Source organism: Diplotaxodon limnothrissa, linkage group LG7 (genome assembly GCF_057381915.1).
Source record: "Diplotaxodon limnothrissa isolate DT_005_m linkage group LG7, D_limnothrissa_male_GT1.1, whole genome shotgun sequence".
NCBI classification, from domain to species: domain Eukaryota; kingdom Metazoa; phylum Chordata; class Actinopteri; order Cichliformes; family Cichlidae; genus Diplotaxodon; species Diplotaxodon limnothrissa.
In genome coordinates, this window is record NC_140602.1 from 54,546,218 (window position 1) to 54,559,807 (window position 13,590).

The 13,590-nt window shown below is 39.0% G+C and overlaps 1 protein-coding gene across 12 annotated transcripts in view; it reads right to left on the minus strand.

The window, feature by feature from the left end:
• fnbp1b (formin binding protein 1b) overlaps nucleotides 1-13,590 on the minus strand; it is a 56,050-nt gene that overhangs the window by 31,229 nt on the left and 11,231 nt on the right. For all 12 annotated transcript variants that reach the window (XR_014906420.1, XM_085359945.1, XM_085359944.1 and 9 more), the window contains exons 2-4: nucleotides 6,668-6,783; nucleotides 2,936-2,992; nucleotides 2,449-2,596 (exon numbers count right to left, since the gene is read on the minus strand). Coding sequence is in view for 11 of the 12 variants with exons in the window: in XM_085359945.1 (XP_085216071.1) it covers nucleotides 2,449-2,596; nucleotides 2,936-2,992; nucleotides 6,668-6,783 (321 nt within the window). In the remaining variant the exon portion in view is untranslated. The remainder of the gene's footprint in view (nucleotides 1-2,448; nucleotides 2,597-2,935; nucleotides 2,993-6,667; nucleotides 6,784-13,590) is intronic.

Sequence of the window (13,590 nt, forward strand, 5' to 3'; positions counted from 1 at the left end):
CCCAGAGTGATGCACTGTTTTTACCATGGTTTCTCTTTCTTGCCTGCCTCAACGAGAACAACAAGGATGATATTTTCTGGCACAAAAGCACCTAGTATCTATTGCTTTTCCACTAAATGCAATGCATTTTTTTCTGGTCTTTGCAGCTAAATGAGCTAGTGTCTTTCTTTTTTAAAATTTTCTACCTGGCTGAATATGTCACATACTTATATAAAAAAGGGAACCTATGATGAGTTATAGGAAGTCTTGCACAGTCTAAGGGTCTTCGGCAGTCTTCATTAGAGAGGCCAGTTAAGCCTTGTGGTCAGAGACCCGGTAAGGACAGCAGTATGCTGACTGAACACCTTATTATGATTCCTCAGCACAAACAGTCCAGTGAGACTTAAAGAGCCTTCATCCCATATTAACCCTGCCCCCTCTTCAACATTTCATATTACACTTTAAGACATTAAGCAATGCAAAAACAAGAAAGTATGTTGTCACAACTGTGAAATATTTAAAATATTTCTTACTGTGCTTACAACAGCTTTAGTCCAGCATATAAAATGTGATTCTACCTTTGTAAAAACACCTAGATTTGCTATGTTAAACCTTTTAGGAGAACACTGTTGGCCACCTCTTATGCCACCCCGAGCTGAGTTTAGCAAGCGATTCACTCAAGAAGACAGCAAAGGGGAAGTGTAGAAAGTTACAAAACAAGTCCATATGAGAACTTAATGAGGTTTTTTTTTTTCATTTCCGGGTTTGTAATGTGGCTTTTACCTGCGCAATAAGCTTCCTATAAACCCTGGAGGGGCCAGCTTCAGCCTCTAATCCCACTGTCTGGGTCTGCCTACACGGCTTTGTCTAACACAAACAAAATGCTGCAGAGGGGACACTGAGTAGTGCTTAGAAATAAGGGGGGAAAAGTGGATGATAGGAAGCTGGGGGCTTTACAAACAACACCCAATATATCACTTTCTCTGGTAGTGCTATGTTTTTCTATAGCTGGAAATTTGCTTTTGTCAGCAGGCTTTTCAACACTTAAAATAAGCCAAAGTCACACCCCAGTACTCAGGAGTTGTATGAATGTGCTTTTGAATCTCAATGCAAAATCATTTAAATGACTGAAAGCTTAACAGGTTAAATTTACTCCACAAGGACACTGTACAAAACATGAGAAACCCAATGAATTTAGATGAAATGATCCTCTGTACAGAACAAGCTATCTGATCTGGACAGGGGATATAGCATAGCCATAAAACGTGTTTTATGGCTATGCTATAACATAGCATAGCCATAAAATGTTAGACTAAATGTTAGACTAAACTTGTTTTATGGCTATGCTATGAAGGGGAACCCCCAGTACTAGCTAACTGAAGATATACTGCTTTAGGCTTCTTTAGTCAAGACACATGACTAAAGAAAAGAATGGGTAAAAAGGATGAGAAAGGGTCAAAAAGGGACAAACAGATATATTTAAGAATTAAATAGAGTAGAAAAAGAGGAACTGTGCAGAGAAATGAGAAGGAACAGTGGGGTCAAAGTGACATTCTGCAGCCTGCGAGCAGCAGGAGTCTCTCTAATCAACCTTTACAACAAGAGACAAATCTGAAGTCTGTATGTGATCTTTGCTGTATGAAGCAGGCTAAACCAAAGTAAAAAATGAATTGGGGGTGTGTGATTTCTCTTTGCAAATATGGGAAATTCCCGTTTTTTTCTGTAGCATCTCCATCTAAAACTTAGCTTAAAATTCATTATGATCACTAATGATGTGGTCCATAGACTAAATGTAAATGGCCTGCATTAGACTAAATGTAGGAGCCTTGATGTCTGTGCCTGTGCGAATGAAAACGCAATCTAAAAAAAGGTCACTGAGCCTTTGAGCAGCACTCTGGTTTTGGGTTTCCACTCCAGTTCCCCCAGCAGGACTTCCAAGACAAAAGAGCTCATGAAAGATTTTCAGAACACTTTCCCAGGTGGCTAGGTCTCATCCTCTCTCTCGCTTTCTGCTCTTCCACCACTCTTTGATTTCTATGCATCACACAATGCAAGTGCACCACTCTTTCTAATCACTTTATAATGGTAATGATAAAAGTGATTTAAATGTTTAAGAATAGCATGTGGTGTACCGATATTTAGTTGGTTTAAAAGAAGGAATAAGTGTGTAATGACAGAGAGACGAAGACTGTGTTCCATAAAAAGGACTCACTCAGTCACGTTTTGCTCTTCTGGTGAGCCTTTGGGTGTATCTATATTTACTCTGGGATGACCTCGGTTCATGGAGAACAGAACATGCAAAGGGGAAGCACTGTTAAAAAGCCCATTGTGTCTATTTTCCTTAAACATATCCTATTGTCTGAAGTCAAAGTTTGTTTTTTATGGCATAGGAACAGAGGAATAGAAGAAACAGAAATCAAATACCGAGAAAAAGAAAATAACCAAAGATCTGATATCAAAAGCTCTCACCGATTTTCTCTCAGTCTTGAGTTCTTGTAGGTAGCGCGCAAGTTCGGTGATGATAAGAGATGTCAGGTTCTCAGAAATAACTTCGTGTTGACCTGCGTAATCATTTAACTCGTTCAGTGTTGTTAGGAAGGCTCGACAGAAGGTGTACCTAGTGGGCCACAGGAAATGAAGTCAGAGGAAAGACATGGCTACCAAAAACATGGCTCATTTTTGAAAGAAAACGACCTCTGTGAGAACAAGTAAAGGAATAGTTAAATGTTTTTAAATACAGAGATAATGAGAGGATACCACTCTCATATCTGCCAATTATATACAAGACTACAGCAAAAACATAACAAATCCCCATTTAAATGATGCTTTATGACTTTATATATTTCTATTAAATGTTTCCAGTGATTTCTACTCATTAAAAAATTGCTGGCTCTTCTCTCCACCTCAAAATTTCACAGCATTCCTTTTACCTCGTATGCAGCATCATTTAACTTACTTGCTCTCTTCTTCTTCTTTGGAGTTCTTCTTGGGCTGATATTTCTTTGATAGATTCCTGTAAAGAAAAAGATTCCAGTCAGATATTCCTTACTGGAACTCTTACAAAGAGCCCTATCTTCAGACCAGTAGTGCACCCCTGCCATTATATTTCCCTGACACTGCCCTTATGGACCTGCCAAAGGATCATTCAAGTACACCATTCAATCCAGCAGAGTGCTTTCTGCTCCTGCTGCTATGGTCTCTCTCTTCATGTCATAAATCATTGCCCTTAAGGAGCATGCATGCAGAGCCAGTCACCAGAATAAAGCTGTTCTAAAGCAGCCATTACCCTTGTTTTGACTCTGGCTGTATGTTAGCAGTACGTGACTAGAGCAGGGCCGAGAGGGGGAGGGAAAATGAGACATATAGTGAACAGGGATGTGTAAAGATGAAATAAAACATGGTTGTAACTATAGATGCATGGTTAGTTTTGTGTGTGGAACACAAATAACAACCTTTAATGTCATTACAGCAGCATTTATCACTGTCTTTCATGCAGCCCAGCAACGTGATGCATTGCAGGCTACAGTACATCATGTCACTCGTTTCATAAAGACACTGTGCCAGACTCATTATCAGCCAACTGGGACTCTGTCACCAAATCATAATAACATACTCAATGTTCTGAAAGATTTGAGTACACTTTGTGCTTGCACTTTAGGATCCTTTGTCTAATTTAGAGGAACTGTTGTCGAATTAAAAATGCATATCCAAGCTGTGGACTAACAAAAAAAAGACATACCAAAATGAAAAAGCCACAAATTTGTTAACTCATACAGAGAAAAGACATGAAAAGGAGAAAGTGAAATTTTCCAGTCTAATGTCATGAACCTTTGGTGGCATTATTGTCCAAATTATTACACCATGTCAGTGTAAACTGATGCAAAGAGCTGATTACAGTCATTGGTGACTGTGTTTGATCTGGGATTCCAGCAGTTTGTTCAGTGATGGGACCTAAATGCCTCAGCTTGCACAAGAGCTTGCTTAATTCATGCCGAAATAAATAATAAATGTATTAAGAAAGATATAATGTGGGTCTGCATGAACTCCATCCAGCTCCCTCATACCCACATCCCCCACACGACTTTCCAGTGGTGTTTGCACTGTTGCTAGGCAGATCTATGTGCCTATCTCTCTCTCCTTTTCACCCAACCTCTAATTATAGCCCTAGCTCCCACTCACTCATTCATTCACTCACAGCCAGAAGCCACGTGTCAGACTGTATGTGTCCCACTCAACTCAGCAACATATTTAGCAAATGTGTTGAAACTAGGGTAACAACTAGCTTTAAATGAGGATGGTTAAATGGGGTTTGGGGCAACTTAAGAGGATATGTCTCCATATTTTTCTGTACCGTTACTGAGGCAAAATCTCTGAAGCAGTTGATAACATTTTCTCCCTCTACCAGTGTGTTTTCAGCAAGATTTTATTCCCACTTTGATTTGGATTACTCCAGACTGGACTCTAGGGGAGAGGAGGGTGGGGCATTAATGCACTGCCCCTGCAATGACTACACTGAAGCATTGTGCATGTTTACACCAATTCAGGGAAAGAGGATTATTCATGGATTGGTGCAGTGTGGTTGGTATGGTGATGAAATGGTGTAAAGTAGATTTATAGTCATACATGGCATTCAGTTCTTTAGAAAAGCAAAGTATTTCATATGTTTCACGAAGCATTTGTTGCAACTGTGTTAAAACTGTGGCCTCACTTATTGATGATTCCTCCCCCATAATTGGCCCATTTCTGCAGGCTTATTGATCTGACAAACATTTTCTCTCTTAATCCTTTGGCCTAGAGGAATATAAAATGTGAGTCTTTGTTCACCCAGATATAACATCTGGGTGAACAAAGAATTATTTGAATTATTTTTTTTTAAATTAAAAAACTGATTCATGTCTTTAAATACACCTGTGCATTTCCTGTTGTGACTTATCAAGTTGTCTACTGTGATTAAAGACGTTACCTCTGAGCCTGAAAAATCTGCCCAGCAACACAGCTGGGAGAAAGGAGGACTAGATCAAAGGATTAGTTCCATTAGTTTATTAGATTTAAGAGCTCTGCATTTTTTTTAGCATGAGTGTGCCCAATAGATTATACCTGATGTCACAAATCAAGTTGATTACAGAGGGTAATTAGTCCTGAGGTATGGCCAAGTAGCACCACAACAAAGAACCAGTGTGTTGAAAACAATAGAAAACTCAATGAGTCGCAAAACCTCTGTCTTAATGTCCTAACTATCTCATTTTAGCTTTTCTGTCAAGCATGTCGATATGCACATATATCTGTGTGTATATGTGTATGCTAGATAACAGTAAGCCCTGAAAACATTCGGACCATCTGGAGAGCCTCCAGGTCAATAAACCTACTATAGCTAGATGAGCGGAACACACAGTGACAGATGCTAGTAACTAACAGAATTATTGGATATCTATATTTGTTTACATACAAGCCCACCTTAGGTCCACCTTATTTTACTAATGCGGTGCTTTAATTTAACTAATTTTATTTAACTGAGGCAATGTATTTTACATGCCATTAAAATGATCCAGACAATAAAAGAGGACCTTAAATACTTAAAGTTCAACATTATTACTTAGCAGATTTGCAGAAAGAAAAGAACAGAACAAAATTAATAGTTAGGAAAACTATATGCACCAATTAAAAAAACACCTCTGTTTGCATGTGTCCGTATTTAGGTCTGAAAAGTTAGTGAATACAGAGATATGTAGGTAATGCATGCATATAAACACAGACAGATAGTCCTATTATCTCAAGCTGACTTAATTATCAAGAAACAGGCATGGCAAGGTCTGCATACAGGATCACAGGGCGTGTTACAGAGGCCTTCATTGTGAATACTGGAATGGTAGTGGCTAGATTCTGTGAAACTGGGGGTTGGGGGTCAATACTTAAAGCATTAGCCATATTGCCTGGCCTCTTTAAATAGGAGGATTGTGGATTTGGGGGGTATCTCCCACTGTGCATGGATGCAAGAGGTCTTGTGAAGCGCATCCTGTCAATGCAGGACCGAATACACTCCCACTACTTCCCCTGAAAAAAATAAGTGACTGCAGCAAAACACAGTGGAGGGGGCGGGACCAACACTTGTGATTGGAGGGGGGAAAAAATCTGGGTCAGACCTGGGGTTGATAATGCTGATACCTAGTAATCTCTATGGAAACACAAGCTTCACCCCCTTCCCCCACAACCTGACTTCCTCTTGCCTGAAACTGAAGCTAGCAACACAATCAGACAGCACGCAGGAGAGAGTGCAAAGCAGCAGACAGACTCTTCACAGACAAAAAGGATGGAGGGGAATAGACAACCTCTTCCGCTTGCATGTTTGGTTCTGCAGTTACATAAGGTAATTCTGCTTCCTTGCAGGCAAACAACAACACTGCTGTGAAAATAAGAGAATTTCTTGATAACTTGTATTCCAATGCACGGTTTCCCACATGGGATTGTTCATTTAGTCTCCTCTTCCTATGGGAAGCCAGAGGTCAAGGTCAGCTTCAAAATGTGGTGTTTAAGATTCAGTCTCAAGGGCACTTCGGTAGGTCAAATCCTGCTGTAGTGTCTGTTTCTGTGTGTGTCTTTTTTATCTATGTCATCAAGAGGAAAACATTCACCATTATTACAACTGCTTCTGCAACCCACAATGTGATTCTGAGTAAACTTAAATACTCACCTAATCTGTTTTGCATAGTTGGTTTCAATTTCTGATCTCTCCTTGACAAATTTGGTGTACTTTTCCACAAACTCGATCCCCCACTGTGTATGCTTTTCCAAGTTGTCAAACTGATCCTGCAGAAAAGAAGAAGATGGTGATTACATCATTCAAGAAGGAAAATAAAGCACTCTGTAATGCCATTTACATTGTAATAAGAAAGTTAAGCATTACAAACGATTCAATCAGTTCAATGACGGCACTGCAAGGGACCTACTGTCGATCTTTTGCTCACTTACTCTGGCCCACTTGCATTTTTACCTTTGCAGTTGAGCACTGCTCATACTAATCATTAAGTTTATTAAAATTTAACTTCTGTTTGTAGACTACTGCTCATCTGGCTTCCCACAGGCCACGCATTGGTTTGTTCTCAGTAATTGATCTCAAACAACCTAAATTGTGATTTAAACTCTTCAAAGGACGTGTTTCCTGGAATAAGCCTGCAACTTTCCTCCTGACACCGAGTCATTTTCCAGCAAGTTTCCCCTTGCTACTCTTAATTTAATTTCAAATTGTGGTCTGTCACAGAGAAAAAGTAGAGCTCATAGTAAAAACAAGCAGCAGCAGCAGCAGCAGCAGCAGCAATCCTCACTACTGATAACCAAACACAGCTGTTCAGACTGAACTCATTCTTCATGATTCGTTCATGACTTGTGAGGAAAAAATGAGCCTTTAGTTGGCTGAGGTCACGTCTTGAAATTCATCACTTCAAAAAAGAAAAGCCTTCATCTGGAATATCGATTTACATACGTGCAAAGTTTCACTAACAATCGTATGCTTAATTCCAAGAGAATTACAAAATAATTCCAAAGGTGAACAACAAAGAAGACACGGACAACCTTAGTGCGGCTCCAACAATCTCCCATCCTCTCTTCTAACATGTCGGTAGTCTTCCTGAGTGCAGATAATTGCTCTTAAGCACAGTGCAAAAAGTTCTTTCTAATTCTCAACGCAAACCATGCAGGGCACTTTAGAACATCCTCCACAAAGTGCGCTTTCTTACCCTAGACACAGGAAGTGGTTGTGGTGATGAAAAGTTTAAGAGGTTTAGTGTAGCCTATGAGAAGGTGTGGCTTATTTGTTAGAAGTGCAAAATATTCAAACACTTCAGGAAAATATATTTCTAGCTTTACTGAAGCCACAAAATGTTGTCTAGAGGGTGATCAAAATTTCTTGCACACCTTTGAACAAGCCTTCACACAATTAACTGCTACTCAAGCAAAAACAATGGAGTGAGAAGGATGAGGGTGAGGGGTAGCGGTGCACTCTGCATTGTTAGTCAGTTTCAATGAGCAATCACTCCTCATCAACGAGCCACTCAGCAGAAGATGAAATCAACAGATTTACACATTTTTACTGAAATTAAACTCTGCCTCATCAATCCTAAAGTCTAAACTTTCAGACACCCATCCACTGCTTGTTGTTATCACCCAAGCACATGCTCACTCTGAGACGCCATGTTCCAATTAAAGCAATTAACAATATTTACTTCATGATGAAAATTATTACAGACATCCAGCATTCAGGGCACAAAACAGAAAACAATAAGCACACATAGCTGCACCCACATCATGCACACAAAACCCTCCTCTCCTCCTCTGCACACATAACTCAGATTACCCTTTTTTGTAGGGGCACCATCTTATCCACTGTGTCTCGTCGTGGAATCATTCAAAAATATCCAAATCCAGAAAATGTCCATCCGATGTCCTCCAAATTAGAGCACCAAAAAGCTGTGGTTAATTTGGAGAGGGCATCCACAAGACCATGCTCTAGATATCCACAGTTAAAGGGGTAACGTTATGGGGAACAATGAACCCCCACTTCTACACAATAACAACAGAAACTGGCCAGTTCTGATTATCCAGAAACAGCAAGAATGTGAAAGACCAGGGGAGGAACTCGCGCAGCAGTGGCTCACTCAAGTGCACGCTCTGAATCTGAAGCTATGGCTGCCCACAGCATTCAGGCTTAATGCTCCATCAGCCGTAAGGTGGAATAAGTGGGATGAGAGAGGACAGTGAGAGAGAGCGGAAAAAAAGAGGGAGGGGTCATGAAAAGAATGGAAATGGCAGAAGAGGCGGGATTATATGCGAGGGGATTAAAATTACAAGAGGGACTAGCCCACATTGCTGGGGTCTTGTAAACATTGTCACCTTGTTCACTTTACCATTTATCTAATTTAAAAAAATAAAAAAATAAATAAAAAAATGGATCCATGATAATGATGAGTCATTCTGAGATCACGAATCAAGAGACACTTCCTGAAGTAAAATGGAAAAGCCATCAACCAAGCAATTTGCAGGCTACAAGAGAAAAAGTGTATTAATAAATTATGAATTAGAAGAGAGTGCGATCAAAGAAAGAAATGCATTATGTGAAAGTAAGACACAAGCATATACTCATACTTTATCATTAGGTCACACCACATTTTCAATCCTGTATTGTAATGCCATGATCTCAACAACAGGAGCATCTCAAGCTGGTTTTATTGATAAACTGGAGTTACTGACTTCCCAAACGTATCAGGTGGGGCAGACTTAAACCTTTCTGCTGGGAGGTTTTGACCCCACATATTTCAAAGTAAGTACCTCTACTTGACAGGCATCAAATAAAAGGTCAGGTATTTTGAAGGCTCTATTTATATGAATGTAGACTCAGGCATAACTTTCATTTCAATGGATAGAGGAACATAAAACATGCATATATAGAACTGCTCAATTAAAAACTTTAAAACTTCCACTATGCATGTGCATTCACAAGATGATGGCTCAAACCACAATGTCAACGTGATGAGCAGAGATGCTAATCCCATGAGACCATTGAAGACGCTGATTCAATTTAAAGAACTAGTAAGCCACAAAAAAGTTTTTAAAGCATACACTTATGCTACATTATGAATGTGTTTATTATTAAGGGAGAGAAACATCCAAACCTATATAGCCCTGTGTGAAAAAGTGTGACATTAGACCTTTTGTTTACATTTGTGTTATCTTATTTAATTTGTTTGATGATCTAAAACATTTAATTGTGACAAACATACAAAAATAATAGTAAACCAGTATGGAGCAAAGACTTTTTCACAACACTGTTTATTACCATAACAAGAAACAGGCCTGTCACTGCACAGCTGAAGCTGAACCTCCACATGACTGACTTATGTATCTTGGTGCTGGCTCTTTTTGGGCAAGGTCTCCACATGTCTGATTTAGGAATCACAAAATAGATGTGACCCAACAGATTCAAATTGCTCACCATCTCTGATTAAATGTCATGCTACTTGCCAAAAGACCGACACCAGTCAACTAAGCCAATATTAGCCAATATAATACATACATTTGCTCTGCAGAATTGTGAAAACGTAACTAGTTTTTGACACGGAACACACTAAATGAATGACTGCCAAAATTCAATCAAGTGTAATTAGTCGTAGCCCTAAAAAACACGAGAAAAATTCAAGTAGAAATACGGAATATGATAACAAAAGTGGTTTGAATACAAACAAAACCTCTAACAGACATTAAATTTGAAACAATCCATTCCATTAATCCTCCTACTGCCCCTTGTACTAATACCTTATGACAACCATCCTTTCATCTGCTGCCTCGGACACCTGACTTTATTGCTATCAAAGCCAATATGCTGTAATCCCTTCAGGAGATGACCCAGGTCCACTGCACTTATTTTTTCAGGATACCGTCCCAGTCAGTGAGCCACATGTACTAGTGTGGTCGTATGTAAAAGAAAATAAATATAACTGTGTGACTAAATGTTTTTTATTATTCAGGAAATGGAAAACAGATTCAAACTGAGAACAAAGGGAACATTAGCAGTTACTAAATTTACGTAGGTGGTCCATGGGCTGTAAGAAAACTAATGCATATCTGTATAAGGGTCAGCCTCATAAACTCTAGTTATTCTTGAGCGTTTTAGGAAGATTGCAGTGCAGGTATCAGACTGCCACTTAATCTGAACTAATACATACTATTGAACAACAACTTTTGCAATCCCACAAATAATAAAGGCCCAGGCCATTGCCTTGCTCCCCATTTAAAGACAGGCTTTCTCAACACATCAACTCATCTGAGGCAAAGATGAGCCAGTTTCACTGGAATGGTTACAAATTCCTGTTGGATTAAATTCACAGAAATATTTCACTTTGTAAACAATATATGATATTATGTGGTTGGAACTTCTCCCTCTATGCAAAATCTAATGAAAAAAAGGGCACAAGTTATATATGAACAGTGACTAGTATTAAAAAAAAAAAAATTCAAACACCAACATTCAGGCCCTTAAAATATCACTCCAACCTCTCTGATAATAGCAGAGCTTTTGAAAACCAGTGTAATTAAATCAAACCTCACGAAGACCTCAGGCTAAATTTCACAATTGCTATGAATTTAGTGGTATTTAAAGTCAAAACTAATCTTTTGACCCAATCTGGGTCTCAGTAGCTTTAAAATAAAAATTTCCAGGTCATTTCATTGCTTCCATGATGTATACCTTACACTTCTTCCTTCAACTGAAAGAAGGGGCTTCTTTTCTTATCGTAACAACATTAGCAATAAGAGCTATTTGAAGGGATTTGGAGTAATCCATTCAGGGTTTTTTGTTATCTTTGATGTTACGCGTTTTTGGATGTAACAGTGGCCTAATCTATGAAGATTTTATTATCTATCCTATGGGAAACAATAAAATAGTCTTATCCTAATAATCAGTTCCTAACCACTGAATGATTTTGAATAACAAATGCACCTTTTAAGCAGTATATATTTCTTTAACTGTCAAAAGAAATGCAGTAAAGTCATATACAAATAGTATTGAAGCAGAAAAATTATTTTCTGGCCTACTGTCTGTTCTCCTTTCTTCAGCAGCAGACAGTAGAGAGTATCAGCACGCTTACATTCAGATATTTAGTAAGCTTAGAATCAACAATTAAAATAATTAGCCTAAAATAAAAATTATGTTTAAAGAACAAGGCATCAGATCAATCATCTTTAGCACCCTGCTCCCCAGGTTTTGTTAACCTCTTAAGCCCCAACGCCCCCTGATACGGGGGCAAAAGGCAGGAGATCAGTTAGGCTTGGGGCTTAAGAGGTTAAAGATTGAGATATTTGCTTTTGATTACTACCAAAGCTGCTAAGCTAAATGTGAGTATTTAGGACAGCCCTAGACTTTTCACTTCATGAAGGAATGCAGGGAGCACCAAAAGGAAACCGTTTAGCATAGTTATCTCTCCTTTTGTACAGCCAGGATAATGAGATCATGGAAAAAGCACCTGAAACAGGCCCTGTGTTACATCAGCAAACTTCTGGGCACACTTCTTATATTACTGGACTCATACCAACCCTGAAGAGGTCAGTTTGCTGCTCTGCTGATCACAGTAAAAATCAATATGCCATTAAAGCACAAGAATAAAGAAAAAGGGGCGAGGGGGGGCTATTTCACTTGTCAACTCAGAGGAAAGAACATGAAAAGGAATTACAGACTAATAACTTTAAAAAATGAAAGTATGAATTATGTTTGGCTTTGTTTTGTTAGTAAAGAGTTTGTATAATGTGCTTCATTTATTTCTCTCTGCAACGTAATCAATTCTACAGTAAATGAAAAATAAATTAAAAATAACAATAAGTCCCCACTGGGAAATGTTTTACTGAAATTATTTTGATGCATCGCTTTTTATTTTTTTTATTTATGCAATTGCAAAATTCCAATTAAGCCTTTAATCGGATTTCAACTTTAAACATAAGGAGTCTAACCACCCACTGAAAGGCTTTGAATGAAAAGAAAGAACAGAAAGTGATGAGGTCACACGAGCACAGAGGGTAACCCGGAGAGGTCGAGGAGACAGATGCTCACCTAGAGAGGGAGCAGTGCAAAAGTCCATGGATGCTTTTGCCTTTATTTTGAAGGGTCAATGCGTTGACTGAAGAGCAAGAACAGCAGGCCTGTGCTGTCAAAGGAGGAGCTCTTTCTTTTCTACTTGTCTAGACTTTTGCTGGTGGAAGTGAATCATGCAAGGTATATAATGACGGGGATTCCTACACAGACCACTGACTGACTGAGTTGCAGAGGTTTTTGTTTTGTTTCACACCAAACTAGTGTTATGGGTATCAGAACAGCTTTAAACTCTAATCACGGGAAATATGAGCAAACTATTTTGAGTCTCATTAGCTGACAAACCCCGTCCCGAATGAGAAGAATCTGCTTTCACTGAGAACTGGTCATTAAATTGTGAGGGTCACACCAAAGAAAGAAAGAAAAAAAACAAATAGCCCAATTGTTCTACCAAATGTAGCCTCAACTTTAAAAAAAACAAAGTTGCACAAAATGTCCTGGTCTGGTTTATTAAGTGATTATTCAGAACGTTACATACAGCTTTTTACTGACCAGACAAAAGCACCACCCTCAGAGATGGAGTGAAAACTGATGTCCCCCTGAGTGGGTCAATGCAGCGTTTTCTTGTGCCTCCTCACGACAGTGGGCGTTCAGCTGCAAGAACAAATATTTGGTGGAGATGCCAAACCCTCTCTCTGACACACATCAGGCTTTGTCCAATAAAGTGGGGTGGAACAATGCCTCCATAGCTCGGTATGACCCCCTAGTCCAGGAGGAGAAATTGGTCACGATTGATTTAAACTAAAGAGCTACATCTTTAAATCCAAGGTGTTTTCACAACTGTGGTAAACAAATCCCCCCAAACCAAATGGCTTAATTAGTAAAATTACTGAAAGTTTACTTTTAGTCAGCTGAAAACTACCTGACACCAGGTCACAGATGTGTTGCTTCATTTTGTTAAAATAAGCAGTCGAGTGTAAATTTTGCATTTGTTTGCATACTACAGCTCAAAACAAAATTATTTTCATCTGCAGCACGAGCTG